The following is a 21,789-nucleotide window of genomic DNA, read 5'->3' as shown; positions in this document are numbered from 1 at the left end:
AGGTAGAATAATAGTAAATAGCAACTTTCCATCGCAAGCCATCAGCTTTACAAGGTTCATGTTCATGTTCAATGCTTTTCCACCTGTGAGTTTCAGCTGTGCCCAAAGACTTGATGAAACAAAATGATTCATTTAAGAGATTCTGTAATTGCATTAAAGAAGTTCATTAATGCACTGACATATAGACTACTTTCAATGTGTTAACCATTGGCAACCAGAGTGCTTAATGGTGATCTGTCTGGACTTAGACCGATTTTAGGGATCTAGCCTCATAAATCAGTGCATGATAAAAGAAGACTAAGCCCTTAATCTCATCTATGATACAGGCAGTGACCTTTGTCATTATCATCATCATACATTTTATTTGTGTAGCCTACAAAGTGGCCTGCAAAAGTGCTTTACAGACAATAACAAATAAAAGTCATTGAGATAAACAATAAAAAAAATGCCACAGTGTTACACAAGAATATGACAAATACAGTGAGAATAAAGCAGGTGTAAACAAACCACAGGTATAAACAAATTGTAAGGTGATTTAAAAAGAAGGCACTGAGTTACCAGCATTAACAGTTTCTGGGTCCTCATTACAAAACAATCACTATAATATTCATATAGGGACTTACAGTGTGTCTGTGGCAGGCTACTCAATAGTGGGTTTATAGTGACCTCATCATAATTTATGGTAGTTTTTATCTCCTGTGGTATTATAATATATAATATTCCTATTGGTACTTTTAATTTTGCTGGAGTTTTGTATAGTATCTTTCTAAAATGTATCATAGGATGACTCTTTTTTTTTTTTTTAATTAAGGCTGATTAAGTTTGATTTATTAGCCAATACGTATTAATTATAAAGTTGGAAAATAGTTTGCAATGTCGGCGCTAAAACATGAAATTCCTAAGAAGATATAAGACTTCCTTAGAAGGTATAAGATTTAGGAATTTAGAAAACGCCAGGGATCAACTGGAAACTACGTCGACAAACTCAGGTAGTCTCTTCTTATCCGTCTGCATACCTGCTGATAATTACTGTTTTCAGCTGCTGTCTCTCACGCGCACACACGCACGCACGCACGCACGCACGCACACACACACACACACACACACACACACACACACACACACACACACACACACACACACACACACAAATTGATCAAATAGTCTCCCATGATTAAAACAGACAAAAAATAATGTCAGATAATTTAACATTTGTACCACCCATAGGCTGAAACAACGGCCAGTAGGTGGCAGTAAAGTGAAGCCTAACTGTAGAACAACATTGGTTACGTCATCAACACGCGACAACAGTCATGTTGGCCATGGATTTTCAGCCAGCTGGGATCTGTGATAGCTCTACTAGAAAACGTCACTGTTTAGCTCATGGGCCAAATTGAAAGCCTGCTTTTTAATATAAAATGGGAAGAGAAATACTAATAAGGTAGTTTTAGAAAAGTATAAAGAGCTAGAGCCCTCTACTTGTCACTACTAGTCAGTTTGTATGAAGTTGTACTTGTTGTAAATACCAAGCAGACTAACTCAGCCTGCATGGGCTCTGGCTACACGTTGGAAGGTTTTCAGATTCGTATGGCTTCGCAGTTTTTGGACAGCTGGAAGTAACGTTAGACAAAGCCGAACAAACTAAGCGGAGGAATACCGAAAATGCCGCTTTGCAACAGGAGAAACGGGATACCGGACAGGTAAGCGAAAGGAACGGTGAGATGTTTTCTCTGTAATGAAAAGGTCGGTAACGTCGAGCTGTTGGTGCTGATAGGTTTCGATTCATATGGCTTCCTGAAAACTGATACCGAAACTGATTTTTTTTCTGTGCCACACAGTGTTCATTAACTTTAGATATCGCGTCTCCTTATTACTGGGACTATTTAATGTCATTTTATCTTTACATTTAAAACATTAATTTCATTTCTTCGTTTCATCTCTGCTCCTCCATCTCTCTCTCTTTCCTTCTATTCTTCTGCCCCTATCTCCTCTCTTTCTCCTCCATCCTCCTCTCTTTTCTCCCCTTCAGGACTTCTCTCTCTGTCTGTCCTCTATTTTTCTCTACTTTTGTACTTATTACAACTTATTTCTGTTTCTTTTCTCTACTCCTTTCTCTTTTTTCTTTCTTTTCTCTAGTCCTTTTTCTTTCTTTCTTTCTTTCTTTTCTCTGCTCCTTTCTTTCTTTCTTTCTTTCTTTCTTTTCTCTCTACTTCTCTTTCTTTCTTTCTTTCTTCCTAATCCCTTGTCTTTCTTTCTTTCTTTCTTTCTTTCTTTCTTTCTTTCTCTTTCTTTCTTGTCTCCACTTCTTTTCTCTACTCCTTTTTCTTTCTTTCTTTCTTCCTACTCATCCCTTCTTTTTCTTTCTTTCTTTCTTTCTTACTTTTCTCTCTACTTCTCCCTTCTCTTTCTTTTTCTTTCTTTCTTTCTTTTTTCTTTCTTTCTTACTTGTCTCTCCACTTCTCCCTTCTCTTTCTTTCTTTCTTTCTTTCTTTCTTTCTTACTTTTTCTCTCCACTTCTCCCTTCTCTTTCTTTCTTCCTTTTGTTTTGAGCTTGACAGTGTGAGACAGAGCCTGAAAGTGTGTGTCCTAATACATGAGCCTTGGCCCTGCTGCAGCTCTCTAACCTGACTGTGTTTTCCCAACAGATGGCTGGACTACCAGGCTGTAGGGAGAAGACTCCCTGGGACCCGCTTCATTGCCTTCAAAGTGCCTTTGAAACAGGTCAGGAGTGTTTGCCTGTGTGTAGCTGATCCTGGTAGAGTGGTTTCTTTAATATTAGTGACTGATTGGAAACAAGCAGATGAAAATGTATCTGTGTTGTTATTCAGTCTTTGAACCGCGGCCTCCCGTCTTCTGACGTCTTCGGTCCCTGGGAGCTGCTGGAAGCTTTGGGCAAAGAAAATCAAGAACTTGGTTTGATCATAGACCTGACCTTCACTACGCGCTACTACACACCGGAGGTACGTACACACACACACACACACACACACACACACACACCTACAGCTCAGTCACTTCAAAGGTGTATGGGACGCAAAGTAAAATCTGTGCTGTGTGTGCGTAGGACGTCCCAGACTCGTTGCTGTGTGTAAAGATCTTCACAGCGGGCAAAGAGATTCCCAGTGACGCTACAATCCTGAGCTTCAAGCAGGCCGTCCACAGGTTTCTACGGGACAACACAGACAACGGTGAGCACAACAACTTAAAGCAGCAGGACTTATGGGAAATGTAGTCTTAATTTTGAGGGACACCAACACCAACAACACCACTGGTGTGAGATTAGATGCTACCAATCGTCTCGATCATGGTCTCATTTGTTTACAATAATAACACATAGGTGTCAGTTAATTTGACAATGATACATTGATTTTTTAAAATACTACACTGTCTCCTTCTCTAAGCAAAATTAATTACAGCAGTAATAATAATAATATAACAATTTTCTTGACAGACAAGCTGATCGGAGTCCATTGTACCCATGGTCTCAATCGCACAGGCTATCTGGTCTGTAGGTATGTATGAACTGTGCAGTGTGATCCAACAGTAATTCAGACAACATGTTGCCCCGAGGCTAACCTCCATGTCTGGCCTGCAGGTATCTGATAGATGTGGATGGGATGGATCCTAAAGAGGCTGTAGAGTGTGAGTACTCATTCAAGCTGTCATTTGTATTACATAAGACCAGAGCTGTGACCAAGTCAACTTTATCGTGTCCCAAATCAGTCTCAAGTGTTGAGGCACAAGTCTCAAGTCAAGTCCCAAGTCTAAATGTAGATTACCAAGTCTAAGTCAAGTCCATGTCATTAATGTCAAGTCTCAAGTCTAAATGTAGCACACCAAGTCAAGTCAGAACAAATCCAGTCCAGTGTGTCATTTTAATAGGATAAAAACTTGGTAAGAACATCATGAGTTTGATTTCTATAAATGAATATAATTATTTCTGCTGGAACAAATCTCATCACTTTCAATCCAAGTCATTTACACAAACACAAGATCTTTTGTCGAGACTTTAGAAACCTTTACAAGTCAAAGTCAAGTCCCAAGTCACCAGAACCCAAGTCAAGTCTCAAGTCTTCTCTTCCTGCATCAAGTCAAGTCTCAAGTGATTAAAACTGTGACTCGAGTCCCCACCTCTGCATAAGACACTATGTAGGATACATTTGGAATGAGATCAATGTATCTTCAATATTCTTTGTTTATAGTGTTCAACTCTTCAAGGGGCCATGACATCGAGAGAGACAACTATCTAGAGGACCTGCAGTCGGGGCCTAAGAGGAGGTGATACCATACACACAGACATTAATATTACATATATTATATACACAACAATTGGCCATATTCATTGACTTGTAAACCGTCTACTGTAGCTGTAGTCATGAATCTCCTCTCTTCTGGTGATGGTATGTGCGTTCATCTATCCCTTTTGTCCTTTTGTGAACAGTAATGAGGGCATTGAAGAGTCCGAACAGGAGCCAAAGAGAGGTCTCGCTGTACGTCGGCCATGTTATCTGCCCTTTGACCATGACTCTAGAGAGGAGAGACGACCGCACGTGAACGACCGCTACTACCGTGGGTAAGGATGAGTATCACCACCAAATATTTCATTCATTCATTCATTCATTCATTCATTCAACCTTTATTTAGATCTCAGAGATCATTGAGGGTATACCCTCATTTGCAATGATGCTGAGAATACAGAGTAAATACACATAAAAAACAACCAACGAGAAAACAGATAAACAACAACAGAACACAGCCATACACTCTTTTTCTCAAAGAGGATGTGCATTTATTTCTGAGTTGTCTAAAAGTCAGCCAATGGGTTGCTTCACCAGTACGCCTAGAGCCCAGGCTTTGTCCCTTGCCTTGAACATCGTTGATAATTCTGTGGAGAACCAGGGGCTTGATCTATCTTTAACCCTAAGCTTTTTAAAAGGTGCATGCTTATCAATGATAGCAAGTAATGAATTTGTAAAATATTCCAAAGCCAAATCTACATCTGGTATTTCAGATGTGTGATGTATATTACGGTCAGCAAGGTCACTGAGGAAAGCCTGTTCATTAAAAGTTTTTAAATTTCTCTTGATAACAATCGTAGAGCTTGATCTTTCCAGTCTGGCGCTTCTTACACAGGCTAGAGGACAGTGGTCACTAAAGCCAAGCGCAAAAACTCCAGAGGCAGTCATTCTGTCCTTCCTATTGGACAGAATCAAATCTATAAGTAGATTTTGAAGGGTTCTTCAAATTAGGTCCGGTCGGCTCATCAATCAGCTGTGACAGATTTGAAATTGTCACACATCTCTTTTAAACTATTTGAAGCGTTCGTCAACCAATTTAGGTTAAAGTCACCTAGAACCAGCATCTCTGAGTTATTGTACTGAGCAAGTAAGTCTGCTAATTTATCAACTGCACTAGAGACAGCTGAGGGTGGTCTGTAAACAGCCACCACATTAATTGAATTATTACTAGATAAGTTAACTTTCAGAGCAATAAATTCAAAGGAATGAGGTACAGTGACAGCATTTAAAACAGTAACAGATAAACATGACTTCACATATATAGCGACACCACCCCCTCTTCTAACTCTGTCTATTCTGTACAAGTTATAGTTACGTAGGGAAACCTCAGAATTATGTATACTCTGTTTAAGCCAGGTTTCTGTCAGAACCAGGATATCGGGGTCAGTCTGTGATACAAGAGTTCTCAGGTGATCTAATTTAAATTGTTTGCATAGACTTCTGATGTTTAAATGCATCAACCCCAGGCCATTTCTGGATTTAAAAGCACGCGGGTTAAATAAAACTTGCTCAGAGTCACAGGAGGGCTTACTCGCAGAAGGTAACCTAGAGCTTGTTTGGGGTTTGGGCGTTATGATTATTACATTTTCAGGGTTATAATAACTGGCGGTGTTTACGAGGGTTATGTCTATTGTTGATTATTACTGGAATAGTGTATGCATGCGTGGGATTTTCATGCTTATGATATGGACTCACTGACCGTCAGTTGGTGAATGCATTGCAGGAGTGCAGAGTGAGTCCAATGTTCATAGATAAAAGACAAGATCCTGCATGATTTGAATGACATCAGAACTACTGAGCACCGAATTTTTTTTTTTTAAATTTCAGTTTTTAGAGAAATAAGTAGATTGGAGGAAGCCAGTTTTTCTTGCTCTTCTCTGAGCCAGTCACTGTCAGTATTGTTGGTAGGTAATGATCTTACTATGAAGGGCCTCTATGGTAGAATACATGTAGGGGAAAACATTGGATCAGACCATCTACTGACTAACCTCCTCTGTCTCGCTCTTTTTATTCCCTTTCCCGCCTTTCCCCAGACATTGCCCTCAAAGAGGAATGAGCCACCCGTCACATCACTGGCTTCCACAAGACGTCCGCTTTCCCGACGGACCCGCACCCCCTACCCGCCCTTTCCCCCCACCCGTGGGCCCCCCTCACTCCCCGTACCGGTGGAGCCGCCCCCCTCCTCCCGACGCCCAGTGGAGGAGGCCCCACCACCCGCAGGAGACCCGGCACCGACACCCTCCCCCAGAGCCCGAGTGGAGCTCGGCCTCCTATCCAGAGCAGGACAGAAGGAGAGGCCGTTACCCCCCTGCGCCTCACTACCCCGTCCAGCCCAGCTACTCTCCCAATGCATGTTGGGAGCCACACGGCCATAACCCACCTGATGAATGGGCAGGTCCCAAGATGACACATCACCACAGATACACACGCAAGAGAGAGGATCCATATAGATATAACTACTAATCTAATATTTTATTGCAATACCGTCGATCAAAACTGGAAGGTTTGTTGTGTAATTCAGAAAAACGCATCAAATCTTGACCAGGTGCTGCACAGAAAAATTCAGTCAGCACACTGAAATATAAGGCCAAGGTTTATGAATGGATAAACACATGTTATGATATCATCGCACAAGAGCAGTGAGCTTGAGACATAACGTGTTAAATAAAAATAGATGGGTGTAGTCTCTTTTATTTAAAGATCCAGTGCAGTGCTTTCAATTCAGCCAGGAAAGGTTTGATGTTGGTTTCTAACACAAGGAGCATTTTCCAGTTTGTGATGGTTAGATGGTACAAAGCTTGTATGGCTGAGTGAGAGACAAATCTGCCCTATGACTGTGCCTCCACTGCAGCCAATATTTCAACACCCAGCAACAATGGAGGCACAGAGATTTTGGGTAGTTTGGCAAGTAGCCGGCTGACTATGCATACAGTCGACCAATCAGAGCATTCATTAAAACCTGGGTGACATCATTTACACCAGCAAGTAGAATTGAAATTCTAAATCTGTTGACAACCAGAGGGAGACTTGTTCAAAGGGCGTTTTAGTCAAATTTCCACAATTTCTTTTTTTTTTTTTTTTACAATAATTTGAGTAACTTTACATTAACAAGTCGTTTGTAAAATCATACCATGAAACTGGGAAATGCAATTCTCATTGCACTGGACCTTTAACATTTTTTTACAACATGTTCACTGCAACTAAATTTGACATTTTTTTATTTAATTTTAAGTCAGGTTTTAATTTGTTTTATCATCATACTTTAGCAGTTATTCATAAAACTCACCGGCAGGGATAGTGGGAAAGACCATGGCTTTACCTCCTCAGTTTTATTGCTTTTCTATTCTTTGGCACCACCACCCACTGATCATTTGCATGTCCCATAGGCAATTCATAAAAGCACAACACATCTTTAAGAAAAGTTTTATTAAAAAATAGTCATCTTAATATACATAGTTCTTAATATACTGAGTTCTGCTGGCGAGAACTTAGGGTTTTTGGCTTTCTGGCACATCTAGTGTGAGATCCGTTGTGCTTGCACATGGGCATGGATGATCAGGGGGGTGATTAATATGCAACACTTCATTTACATATGGATTTTCTTTGGCTTTCACCTGGGTCACCGCAGACAATAACGTGCTGCAGATTTTGTGCTGCGCAATGCTGTTTACACTGAGTTTTATGAATATGGGCCTTTGGGTTTTAATGGAAAATGTTGTGTGTGTGTGTTTGTGTGTGTGTGTATGTTCTCTGTCAGGTGGACATTAAGTGCCTGTGTTTGACTCTGGTCAGGGGGGAATGACCCAGCACAGTTTTGTATATTTTATTGTTTAGATGGAAGCCAATAAACAAAATAAGAGCTGGGATTATGTTGCTCATTTGTTCAGCCTCCCATACAGTTATCACTAACTTAGTATTATTTGTCTGATTTGACACTATGTAAATGTACTGTAGATGTTAGGTTAAATATACAAAGATGTAAATGTAGACCTACATACAGTATTTACAGGTGAACATTACCAGCACCACAGGTACATGTAAGTTGAGGTAGTAAATGTACACATTTCTCAAGGTAAATCTAGTAAAGCTGTATGTATGTATAGATTAATGTAGGGAGAAAACATCACATGATCACTAATTTTCAAGCATGACATTTTTACTTTTGAATCATATTCCTTTTATACTCCCCAAGTTCTCCAGGTGACTTCCACATGAGTTATGATGGAACAAATCGCTTGGTGAGTGAACTAGTTAGTAATTAAGTTGTTGTATATAAGTGTATATATGTAAGTATAAGTATATCAGACATTGTTTCATTCACTTAACTAGAGGGATTATAAAGGATGATTCAGTCACCATAATGCTTGCAACTGGTGGTAATCACTAATGTGCAAATTCTCACAAGTGTTCTGGCTTGCTGGGTAAGTGAATGAATTATCATTTCAGTAGCTGAACTGAATCAGGCTTCATTCACTAGAAGCATACCTATTCAATTGCTTGTGTTTTGAGCCTATAGATATACAGCACATCCCCATTTGAGTGCAGTCCCTTGTTTTGTTTATGAGAAGCTGCTAACCCTAAAATAATTTCATTAGTATGGGTTTAGTGGAGAGTTTTAGTGTCACTTGATGGTCTAAATACCACCGTATTCTGGGGGAAAACACTGAACCCTTGTATTTTTTGTATTTATTTTAGATTTTTGAACAGTAACAGGGGCCTCGCTCTTCTTTCTCACTCTCAGAACATTATTCTCATCCAGGGGTGGATGACAAAGATTCTTCTCTGTCTGTGGGAGTATTTCTCCTTCCTCTTTGTGGTCCTCTCCCCACCGCTGCTCTGTTGATGGGAGGTGAGTCTGCAGTTTCCTGTTCTGTTTGTAGTTCGGCTGCAGACGGGACGTCCAGCCATCCAGTGTTGCTGCTCTGTAGGTCAGAGTGGTAAGGATCCTCTCTGTTTTCCGATGCCTGTTCTAACTTCTTTTCCCTTTCTGCGCTCCTTTTTTCAGTGTGTAATTTGCCTGCAGGTAACGAGGGCTTGATGTTACAGGTGTGAACCCAACCGGCAAGTCTAGAAAAGATAGATTTTGTGTGTTGGGTCACAGGCTTTGCTGTGAACTTGGGTCAGTCAGAGTCTACAATCATGCAATTCTTGCCACTTTAAGGTGGAGTGTGTCTGCCCCACTTTGCACTGTGGCCCCTCTGACTCGCTGTGATGAGTGCTTCAAAATGGGTTGATCTGTGTAGTGGTGGAATTTCACTTTCCCACACACACACCACAAAGAGTTTCTTTTTTTCTATGTGCGTTTAGACTTACTCCCCTGCAGCCATGGTGCCTGAAGCTTTTGCCACAGGGACACATCATCAACACCATGTGAAGAGATTAGGCCAACTGATCGGAGTGGAGCTAACCAAGTTGAATAAAGGTTTACCTAAAAACAAATAAACAAAATTGCAATTGCATTTAGCAACTAGAATTCTTTAATGATCAATAAAATCCTTGTCAATTCATTCATAATTTTCCACTGAAACTTCCAAACCAGTTTATATCAGAAATATATTTCCAGGGACAAAGTGTAGCAATTTCTGATAATATTATTTGGTCAAAGTGATGAATTATTAGACAATTGAGGGAACATTGGACCTGAATGCTTCTCTGAGTGTGATTTTTTTTAATGTCGATTCTAGATAAATTTCTGGTGATTTTTGTAAGATCTTTGCTCTCCATTATGATAAAAACTATAAGATCACATTTGGGCTCATATAGGATAAGTCATGGCAAGTGCCCATATCTTGCCATCCAAAATTGACGCCCATGACTGAATGATAAATATGGATGGAAAAATCTATATTAACTTGAAAAGTGTGGATATTTGCTAGATAAATTACACATTAATTTATCAGCAAGTATGTAAATTTGCCAGTTTCACACATTTTACCTAACATATTTACTGAATTGCAAATGCATTCTAGCAACATTTTTTTTCTTTTTAATAATTACAATAAAAATATTTTTTTTTGTGGTCATTTGCGCGGTGCTCACTCCTGACTCAGCATCTCGGCGTGCTCATTATGCAGCTGGTGTGCGGACGGAGCATGCGCTGACTCACTGTCACGACTCAGATGCTGCTGCGGCTGCTGCTGGTGTAAACATGGCGATGAAGGCGCTCAGAGGGATGATGAACGGAGCCATGAACGAGCTCTCCTCGGCCGTCAGCGGGAACAAACCTGCCGCTGCCACCGCCGCTTCCCGGGAGCATGTGATGGCCGTGAGCCGGGACTATATCTCCCAGCCTCGCCTCAGTGAGTTCCTCTTGTCCGAATGGCATGGGCGTCAGATTGGGTATATGGGCACGATGTGGGCACGATATGAGCGCTCGTCATGCCTCAGCCTTAGTGAGTCCAATTAGATCCTGTAGCTTTTATCATCATGATGGTGAGCACCGATAAGGGAAAAAAATGGAATTGGAAGCTATATCTGAAGAAAAGAAAGAAAAAAAATAATCATGGGAGCAGATAGCAGACAATAATCAATCAGCTGAAATCAAAGATGAAATATTGCATTGATTCAACATCAGTTTTGCACTCTGAAAAATTGTTGATCCAACATCCATGTTCAATGTTGTTTCAGTCAATGTTATTCAGTCATTGATTTAACATGAAATTACATTGAAACAATATATATATTAAAAAAAAATCAGGATTCTGACTTGCCAGTAAAATACCTTGTCGGTCTCAGCTCCTTTCAAGTGGGGCTGCAGGTGACATAACAAGTCACCAACTCAAGAATAGGAAATAAAATTTCAACCGGATATCAGTTTAAATCCAACTTTATTAACAATGCATTTGTACAGTATGTATAAGTGTCAAATCCCTTTTCAGTGTTGGATCAACATTATTTCAGGATGCAAAAACTGATGTATCATTGTTAGTTGCATGTGTTAAAATTCATTCTATGTTGATTCAATGTAGTCTGAGGTCATTACATTGACCATGTAATAATATTTTGTCCCCAGAAATTTTGTCTACATAAGCGGGTCTGGAAGTTTTCCTGGTAAACAATATTAGATGCAGGGGCCAGTCCTTAAGGTTTAGTAAATTGTCTGAATTTCCCTGTAGTTGCATGAATGTCTGCAAGCCACCCGACCAATACAACCAAGATGTGCACTATGCAACTACCCTACTATGCAATGTCCCTGATCTATAGTGACATTTGGTTGTCAGGTCGTGTTTATGTCAGTTTCACAGTGGTAAACAAAAAGGTGATCTTTGCACAACCGTATGCGCCAGGTGCCTCGTAGGAGCAAGACAAAGTGTAAATCAGTAGACTCCCGCACACTGTCTTCACTTAAGAATTTCTTATTTCTTATTTCTTAATATCTGAATAAACAATACAATGGGGCCTGTTCATATAGGGGAACAGGAAATAAGATGGTCCAATCATAGGGCCAAGGTAATCAGGTAACCTCATGGTACAAATCAGTGCCTAGTGAGGTACAAGGGTCCATCCAGGTGGCAAGGTATGGCAATCGAAAGATGAATTAACAATCAGAAAAGTTTTTTTGTAACATCCATAACTAGCATCCAATATCACAACTACAACAAACATATATCAAAGACCACAGAAATGTGGGTTATAAAAAAGAGGAGAGTCAATCACAACTGAATCATACCTAAAGATGTAGCTACATAGGAGTAAAATCCCATTGGAAGATAGGCAGATCCAAGCCATATAGTGGGCTAGGCTAATCTTTGGTCAAGTGGACCATGTGAGGACATTGGTAGATGCTCACATAATAATACAAAGCATACATAATAGCAAGGGGGGTGCCAAGATATTAGAATAGGTATAAGAAAGACCACCCTAATTAAAAAACAAGGGGTACCATAAATTGGCTAGTATAAATAGAAAATGTCAACAAAAGGTAAACATAGTAAATATTTGAAATCTAATTAATATAGAAATATAACCCCATTCTCCAACTAGAGTAAAAAAGGGGAATTAAAGCATGACATTCAGTAATAATTCATCATTTAGGCCTTTTGGAGATAGAGTCTGTAGAGTAAACATGGTCCACTTGAACAGGCCCCATTGTATTGTTTATTCAGATACGTTCTGAAACGTTGTGTCGTTTATTAAATTCTTGTTAAGTGAAGACAGCGTGTGGGAGTCTACTGATTTACAGTTTCACAGTGGTAAAGCGCTGTATTCAGGCTCTGTCAGTTTTTCATTGTTGTCAACATGGTGACTGTTTTTCTCCATCCTCAGCCTATAAAACAGTGTCTGGAGTGAATGGTCCGCTGGTGATTTTGGACCAGGTGAAGGTAAGGCAGATCTCACCCAGATGATGCACCCATGTATAGTATTTACCTTCTCTAAACCATAATCTGTATCTGGACAAATCAATATGAGGATGGCCTTACAAGCTTCCTTCTCGGAGTAAACCTTTTTCAATAGACTGTATAGGGTTCTAAGGCAGAGTATAAGTTCCTTCAGATAGGGTTAGACTGATATATGACTGATATAGACTGATATATGGGGTCAATATTGGCACCTAATTAAAAATCTGTCACCCACCAGTCAATGACGTGCACATGGAGGTTCCTTTCTACACCACTGTTATACACCTCTTTGGCCAATAGAGGGTAGGGCTTGCTGATCATTTTTGCTAGTATTGTGAGGGAGTCAACACATTGAATATCCCATTACATTTTTAAATGGTGACTTACAAAGTTTTTTTTTTTTTTAACAGTTTTTAGTTTTATACTTGTCTATTTCATATGGTGAGAAGCACTGTAATAGTATTGTTTTCATTGGTATGTGTGTAAAATAAATTATTTGTTCAGAAAAGAATTTGCAAAGTACAAGGCCTTTTTTTCTTTTTAGGATTAATTGCAATATGGCTTGAGATAAATTAAAAGATTAGTTAACGCCAATAAGCAAAATAAGTAACTACCAACCTAGCTAAAAAATGCAGCAGTGTGCCTCGGCAAATACCTTAAGCAGAGTATTGATTTTTTTGGCACATTAGCAGCATTTTCAGCATTCAGTGCCACTGCAATGTTGTACGACTCGTTCAGCAATGCACTACTTCCTCAAAGAGAGGGTTTGAAGGTGAGATGTCTTTGTTTGTGAAGGTATACTGCAATAGACTGATTTAGCTTACGCAGTATTAAGCTTGCAAAGCGTACATGCCGATCGTTGATAGTGGCTCTGTGGCTCTGTAGGCCTACTTTCATCATTTACATTTGTCTCAGTGCATTGGCTTGAGAGAGCTAAGCTTGCTCAATGCTGCTTGTGAGTGAGTGAGTGAGTGAGCGGAAAGGCGACTAGCTGAACATTAGAGGAACTGCTGTCAGACTCGTTCAGCGAGGCTTGATGGGGAAACTCCTAGCACTAACTCTGAGTAATGGAGTTTTAGTGTCCCATGTTGATCTAAAGGCTGTTTGAGAGGTTTTTCCACCCTGATAAGAATTAATTTCAAGGGGAAACAGTAAATACTTGATCTTTGGGCTGGGAATTTCTTGGATATTGAACCTGGAATAAGTGATATCAGACCTTATAACTAATCCTAAAACTAATGTGTGCTATGTTGAGTTTGCCTTGAGACATAATGATATAAACCAATATCCACACATCAGCAGCTGTGTTGCTGTTTTCACCTCTTTTCTAAAGCTTGTTGTCAAATTCTGCTCCTGAACGAAGCTCCTCCAGGTCCATTCAGTCACTTTTCATTTATTAAAAACTAGCTTGTCTCCTCCCTCGCTGTTTGAAAGCGGTTCTCTCCACCTCTCATTCCTGAAAAAGATTCTCGTAATGGCAGAATCGATGAAGCGAGCGAGTAAACTTGTTAAACTAGTAAACTTGCTACCTGCTTCTTCACTTGTCATCGTGGGACATGTGACCTTCAGCGGGAGAAAAATCTGGCAAAGCAAGACTGTTAACCAGTGACACTTCTCAGCAGGTACAGTTAGCTTAGCTACTAGCATTTATCCTTCTATTTGTCCTTCGTAGGCCTCCGTAGTGCAGTGGCTTTGCTGTGTGTTATTTACAAATGTGTTGAGGTCTCTGTGGCCCTCTAGTGGTCAGAAAAATCGCTTATCGCAGCTTTAAAATGGTCAAATTTAAAGATATTGCATATCAGTGCAAAGTATCAGCTATCAGCACCTTCAGTCAGACCTGAAGACCTGAATCAGATACTACATGCTAGATGATCAGTCTAGTCTCAGTGAGTTAGAGGCCATATAACTAATGGTTGTGGTCCTGCCAGTTCCCCAGGTACGCCGAGATCGTTCACCTCACCCTGCCTGATGGCACCAAGAGGAGTGGGCAGGTGCTGGAAGTCACTGGCTCCAAGGCTGTGGTGCAGGTACAGTGTGTGTGTGTGAGAGAGAGAGAGAGAGAGAGAGAGAGAATGTATGTTTTGCACCCACATGCATGTGTATTGGTGTTAAATACTGCATATGTGTTTGTGACTGTTAAAGGACAAATCCACCCTAAATTTTAATTTTAATTTAATTTTAATAAACAGCTATTGGCAATGTACTTTGCATTGCTGGGTCCATTATGTTGGTTGGTTATTATTTTTTTCTGCTGATAACTGGCTAAATATAGATGATTGGATGTCACATTGAGATATTTCCAGCACAGCTACAATGGGAAATGTAGGAAGTAGACAAGGCAGGTTGAGGGAAAGTGGGCACAAAATTACTGGAATGCCTTGAACATCACAGATTGATGATATCTATATATATGACAGTATAAGAGGATCTGATGGTGGATTTTTCCTTCAACCTGCTCTGATGATTTGCTTGCACTCAGGATTAACACACAGAATATGAATATGACTCCCTAATCTTTGGCCTTCTCTGTCCTTTTTAGGTATTTGAGGGGACTTCAGGTATTGATGCCAAGAAGACCAGTTGTGAGTTTACAGGCGATATCTTGCGGACACCTGTCTCTGAGGACATGCTGGGTATGACATCCACAGCGGACACACTCCAACACATAAATATGTCAAATTAATTTGGGTATGACATGAAGCTTGCGTATGACTCAGATTTGGCTGTAGCTGTGAAGATCAATTTTGTATACAGAAAACTGAACCTAGATGTCTTAGAGAGTCTACATCTGGATAAATACTGGGGTGTGTTTGTGTGTGTGTGTGTACATGTGTGTGTGTACATGTGTGTGTGTGTGTTTGCAGGCCGTGTGTTCAACGGATCCGGTAAGCCTATTGACCGAGGCCCTGCAGTCCTGGCAGAAGACTTCTTGGACATCATGGGTACACAGACTGAGATATTTGCCCTGCTCTAATCTTGTCAATATGAGTTTATATTGACTTTCATCTGATGTGGACGTGTGTGTGTGTGTGTGTGTGTGTCTTCAGGCCAACCTATAAACCCTCAGTGCCGCATCTATCCAGAGGAGATGATCCAGACTGGCATATCGGCTATTGATGGCATGAACAGCATTGCCAGGGGGCAGAAAATACCCATATTCTCCGCTGCAGGTCTACCACACAATGAGGTACACACACACACACACACACACACACACACACACACACTCACTCACTTCCTAATTGAACAGCTATTTAAAAGGGGAAGGATGTGGCCTGTTAATTTGCTGGACAGATCCAAAAGGCCTAGTCCTAATTAAACTTGATGAATTAGATTGATTCATTAATTGTGTAATTTCTTTTTAATTAGTTCAGTTTGATTAAATTCAAATGAGCCTTTGAGCGCTTTTTCTTCAAGTAAGGGTAAAAAGGAACACAGTGCTAATGTGCAGATGTGCTCAGAGAGTTCATGAATGCTAAAACGCCTCTCCATATCTCGATGACTGCCCTTCCCCTTCTTCTTCTCTTTCTCCTTTCTCTCTCTCTCTCCATTCCCTGTCTCCGGCTCTGCTCGGCAGATCGCGGCTCAGATCTGTCGGCAGGCCGGCTTGGTGAAGAAGTCGAAAGATGTGATGGACTACAGTGAGGACAACTTTGCCATCGTGTTTGCAGCCATGGGGGTGAGAACTTGACATTTCTCTACATCAGTACATTTTGTAATATAGGCATCCTGCAGAGGTAAATATGCAATTTTTGACCTTTTTACCTGCTGTAATTAAGAGATGATATTGTCCACATTATCTAGAAAGTATTTCATGACCCTGGGTACGAGCTAAACAAATCTATCATGTCACATATGCAGTAAAATCAGTTAGTTTTCTCATTAGAGCAAACATGCGGCTGTCTTCCTTCTACCATCAGGTCAACATGGAGACAGCCAGGTTCTTCAAGTCCGACTTCGAGGAGAACGGTTCCATGGACAACGTCTGTTTGTTCCTCAACTTGGCCAATGACCCCACGTATGACCCTTTGACCTTTCTCCTTTAATCTTCTCTTTGTTGTGAAAAGATAGGAGCATTTAGACTTGATTTGGGAAAGCTTGCTTTACTGGATTATTCTAGTATTATTTTTATTTATATGCGACCCCCCTCCTTCCATTGCAGTATTGAGCGCATCATTACGCCTCGTTTAGCTCTGACGTCGGCGGAGTATCTGGCCTATCAGTGTGAGAAGCACGTTCTTGTCATCCTCACTGATATGAGTTCCTATGCAGAGGCTCTTCGAGAGGTGAGGCACATTTTACCACATTTTCGGCGCACGTATCCTGAAATGAGCATGGAAATTTGGAAATAAATTTACATTTTTCCGTTTTCTCACTCACTCACGCACTCACTCACTCACCACTCACTGACTCACTCACTCACCACTCACTCACCACTCACTCACTCACTCACTCACTCACTAACTACTCATTCACTCACTACTCACTCACCACTCACTCACTCACCCACTACTCATTCACTCACTACTCACTCACTACTCACTCACTCACTCACTACTCACTCACCACTCACTCACTCACCACTCACTCACTCACTACTCACTCACTCACTACTCACTCACTACTCACTCACTCACTCACTCACTCACCACTCACTGACTTGCTCACTCACCACTCACTCACTCACTCATTACTCATTCACTCACTACTCACTCACCACTCACTCACCACTCACTCACTCACTCACTCACTACTCATTCACTCACTACTCACTCACCACTCACTCACCACTCACTCACTCACTACTCACTCACTACTCATTCACTCACTCACTCACTACTCACTCACTCACCACTCACTCACTCACTCACCACTCACTCACTCACCACTCACTCACTCACTCACTCACCACTCACTCACCACTCACTCACTCACTCACTCACCACTCACTCACCACTCACTCACTACTCACTCACTCACTCACCACTCACTCACTACTCACTCACTCACCACTCACTCACCACTCACCACTCACTCACTCATTCACTACTCACTCACTCACCACTCACTCACTACTCATTCACTCACTCACTCACTCACTCACTCGCTCACTACTCACTCACACACAAAGGTGTCTGCAGCCAGAGAAGAGGTCCCGGGCCGTCGGGGTTTCCCTGGGTACATGTACACAGATCTGGCCACCATCTATGAGAGAGCTGGCAGAGTGGAAGGACGCAATGGCTCCATCACCCAAATCCCCATCCTTACCATGCCCAATGATGGTACAGACACACACACACACACACACACACACACACAGGATGCTGGTGACTGCAATATGTTTTACTGTGTGTCCTATGTGTCTCTCAGACATCACCCATCCCATCCCTGACCTGACTGGGTACATCACCGAGGGACAGATCTACGTGGACAGACAACTGCACAACAGACAGGTAATGAGTCTGAAGAATAGCCTCACAGTCTTATGTAGACACTGTCTTAAGGCAAGGTCAGACCACACTCACCAAGACTGATATCTGAGAGTGACACTGGCAACAGCCAATGGGAGTTTAGATACAGGGGGGAAGGTAAAGAGAATGAACCAGAAGAGAATTCACATTTAACAACAACAATGCCCACAAAATTCTTGGTGTCCTTGTAATAATGTCACCGCAAAACACATTTGTAATGTAAAAAACTGTAGCTTCTGTGCCATGAAGCAAGAAAGAACAGCTATTTTATAACTGCATGTTCAGTGAACTATTCTGGGCAAATGGGAGAATGTGATTTTTGAATGACAGTGAGGCTCCATCTCTGCTCCATAAGCTACTGTGAAAACCTTCAGGATGGCAAGCATTTACTGAAGACCAGTTGTGTAGTCTGAACTGCCCGCAGTCTGACCTAAGTTTAATTCAACAAGGCATCAGGTGTCCTGCTGACCACCAGTTAATGTGTTGCAATTAGGCTCGGCCGATATCCAAAATGTAATGTTGCGATACTGTCCCGCCAAAATATCGCAATATACGATATTATTGCATCGTATCATATCGTGTTGTGTTGACAGCCTAGAAATTTGATCTTACTATTCACGCATTGGTTGAAACAATGGCCAACAATGGCTGATTGTGGAAAAGGGAACCCACTTGAATTAAAAAGACAAATTTTTCACTTCAAGTATGATTATTATTATTATTTTTTTTTTACTACACTACCTACTAATAGATTATAGGTTTATATGTTTAAAAGCTTGTACAATTGTGACCTAAGCAACACATGGTGCCATGGTCGGTAGGGGTGGAGAAGGTTTTTTTTTTTTTGTGGGGAATATATTCGATATCGCGGGAAATACCGCGTTATTCACGAAATATCGCAATGTTTGGTAATATCGAATATCGGCCCGAGCCTAGTTATGGTCTACTCTGCCAACAAATCCTACTTCATTCCTACTTTTTGCTTTCACATCTCCCTCTCCTTGAATATTAAAATATTAAAGTATATAGTTTTTACACCAACCATCTAACCGATATAAACAAATCCACATCCTCTCCCTCGTTTAGATCTATCCTCCTATCAACGTGTTGCCGTCTCTCTCCCGTCTGATGAAGTCGGCTATTGGAGAGGGCATGACACGCAGAGACCACTCGGACGTGTCCAACCAGCTCGTACGAACACACACACACACACATACGCTTACTATGCAATCTTGCCTTACTAGCTCATCTGACTCTGAAAATGTGTGTGTTTGTGTGCAGTATGCGTGTTACGCTATAGGCAAGGATGTCCAGGCCATGAAAGCGGTGGTGGGAGAGGAGGCTCTGACAGCCGATGACCTGCTCTACCTGGAGTTCCTCACCAAGTTTGAGAAAAACTTCATCTCCCAAGGTGCACTGGGGCAGGGCCGGGTCACCTCATTCAGTGTCACTGAGATTGCACATTGTGTAGTTCCAAAAACCCCATCAGAAACCAGCACTCGGATCAACAGAAATGTAATATATTGATATTTGAAAATATGAATTATGCTTGTTCCTTGTCTCCAGGTGCCTATGAAAACAGGAGCGTGTTCGAAACCCTGGACATCGGATGGCAGCTGATGAGAATCTTCCCCAAAGAGATGCTGAAGAGGATTCCTCAGAGCACGCTGGCTGAGTTTTATCCCAGGGAAGCCAAGCATTAGCGCCTCCCTCGCCCCCTACACACACACACACACACACACACACACACACACACACACACTTTTGCTTTTTGTCTGTGCCGATGTTGCTGTTGTCACTATTTCCAGTAGCTTCAGTGAAATGTAGAGCTCAGTTCTTCCACTCTGTTCAGTGTTTTATTCAGACATGACATTCAGACATGATACATATGTGATGCTGTAACAGTCCTGACGCTCCTGACATTCATATGGCCTTCACAACGTATCCTTCCTGCTCGAAACATATACTACCAGAAAGGGGGGAGTAGTTGTTAGAAAAGATAAATATTGGATAGGTATATATATATGTACACTGCCCGTCAAAAGTTTGGGGACACCAAGCTTTTGAAAATGTTTGATAAATCAGCATGTTTTCTTTGTCCGTTTGCAATAACTAGATTTAGTTTGAGAAAAAAAAAATCATGCATGCTAATATCCGTTTGTCCAGCTGTCCCTCAGAGACGCTCTGCCATGAAATACCAAAGAAGACACTTGAAGACAACATGAAGCTGAGTGTTGAATAAATAGATTCAAAGTATTGTAAATAGGTATTTTATGTTAACAAAAGCAGACATTTTTTTCCCCTTACTTTTTGATTGAAAATAACACTTTGAACATTTAGAAAAGGCAAGGTGTCCCCAAACTTTTGACAGGCATTGTATATATACAGTATGTGTGTGTGTGTGTGTGTGTGTGTGTGTGTGTGTGTGTGTGTGTGTGTGCCTGTTCCCAAGTCAGAGAAATCCCTGTTCCTAAGATTAGACAGCCTGCTGAGTGTAATGGAAGGAAACAATGTGTTTATATGTGTTTACTGTCTGTGTGGGTAGTGTGGTCAGATGGCAAAATAAAACCAATACACTGAACGATTTGAAGCAGTAGTGGCAAGACAGGACTCAAAGCGTTCAGTCATAATGAAGACATTTGGTGTCCAATACAAGTTACTGCAATGCATTAGTAATTATTTTCCATTTCTGTATGGTAAGTGTAGCACACCCACGCCCAGAAATGATGCGTTTCCTCTAAACAAGATATGCAAATTGTTCAATAAACTTAAGTTATTGTTTATTGTTTATTGTGGATCCCCATTAGTCGAGGCACAAGCGACAGTCTAGTCTTCCTGGGGTCCGTTTAAAATATCATTACAAGAAAAAAATTAGAATGACCAATTACAACAAGACAACCGTTACTACCATAATTACAATAAAGTTAACAGGACATGCAGAGGACTACAATTCACTGAAATCACATAACATTGAATATGCCAAAAAACGTAATAAACAAAAGCCCAATACACAAATTTTAAAATGATTACAATTTCTATCTTTCTTTCTTTCTTTCTTTCTTTCTATTTATTTATTTGGATCCCCATTAGCCACCACCGAGGTAGCAACTACTCTTCCTGGGGTCCACACAATTAAACATTACATCATAATGCAAAACAATAATGTATTTAAAATCCAAGGCAAAAAGAAACAGAAAATAACAACAACAACAACAACAACAACAACAAAACAAGCAAACTACAACAATGAAACAACAACAATAAAACTAACAATAACAACAATGACAACAAGTACCCACACTATATATAAATCAGTAAAACATTTTGATACAGATCAGGAATGATAGTAGTACCATTAAAAACAGCATAAACATGACCAAGAAAATTCCTCATTAATGATCATATAGTCAGATATTATGTAGTAAAACATGTCCTATTTGGGGAGGGGCTGGAAGATGAACAATGGAAGGAGTGTAATGGTAAAGGAGGTGCAGACTAAAAAAAAAAGAAAAATTACTCGTCTCTCAAATTCTACCTTTTCCATTGCATTCTTGGCAATTGCACGAATAAGACTCTTATCACCTTAGAGGTTTCATTATTTTCTTTTTTTTAGGCAGTGAAGGCATCGACACACATTTCTGTTTTCTGAGATTTGCCGCTTTGACTCTGTCACGCACTACT

General features: G+C 40.7%; 2 protein-coding genes across 2 annotated transcripts; both read left to right on the top strand.

Moving 5' to 3' along the window:
- Positions 1–1,362: 1,362 nt before the first annotated feature.
- dusp11 (dual specificity phosphatase 11 (RNA/RNP complex 1-interacting)) lies at positions 1,363–8,153 on the top strand. Its single transcript, XM_071516624.1, has 9 exons — positions 1,363–1,700; positions 2,646–2,721; positions 2,829–2,960; positions 3,065–3,188; positions 3,452–3,512; positions 3,596–3,642; positions 4,203–4,278; positions 4,442–4,573; positions 6,332–8,153. Exons 1-9 carry the CDS (start codon positions 1,663–1,665, stop codon positions 6,759–6,761), a joined length of 1,116 nt encoding a protein of 371 aa, XP_071372725.1. The 5' UTR covers positions 1,363–1,662; the 3' UTR covers positions 6,762–8,153.
- A 2,293-nt stretch (positions 8,154–10,446) lies between these two features.
- Positions 10,447–19,811, top strand: atp6v1b2 (ATPase H+ transporting V1 subunit B2). The gene is made up of 14 exons (XM_071516619.1): positions 10,447–10,597; positions 12,564–12,619; positions 14,566–14,664; positions 15,177–15,270; positions 15,502–15,579; positions 15,685–15,824; positions 16,215–16,316; positions 16,558–16,655; positions 16,800–16,923; positions 17,769–17,919; positions 18,008–18,090; positions 19,195–19,299; positions 19,390–19,519; positions 19,675–19,811. The coding sequence occupies exons 1-14, from the start codon at positions 10,447–10,449 to the stop codon at positions 19,809–19,811; spliced, it is 1,548 nt and encodes a 515-aa protein (XP_071372720.1).
- The last annotated feature ends 1,978 nt before the right edge of the window (positions 19,812–21,789 follow it).

This window comes from Centroberyx affinis, unplaced genomic scaffold (assembly GCF_046629955.1).
Source record: "Centroberyx affinis isolate AG114_WGS23_722 - 3 ecotype Tasmania unplaced genomic scaffold, CSIRO-AGI_Caff_v1 ptg000416l_1, whole genome shotgun sequence".
Taxonomy (NCBI): domain Eukaryota; kingdom Metazoa; phylum Chordata; class Actinopteri; order Beryciformes; family Berycidae; genus Centroberyx; species Centroberyx affinis.
Note: the sequence above shows the minus strand (reverse complement) of the source record. Positions and strands in the feature narration are given on the sequence as shown.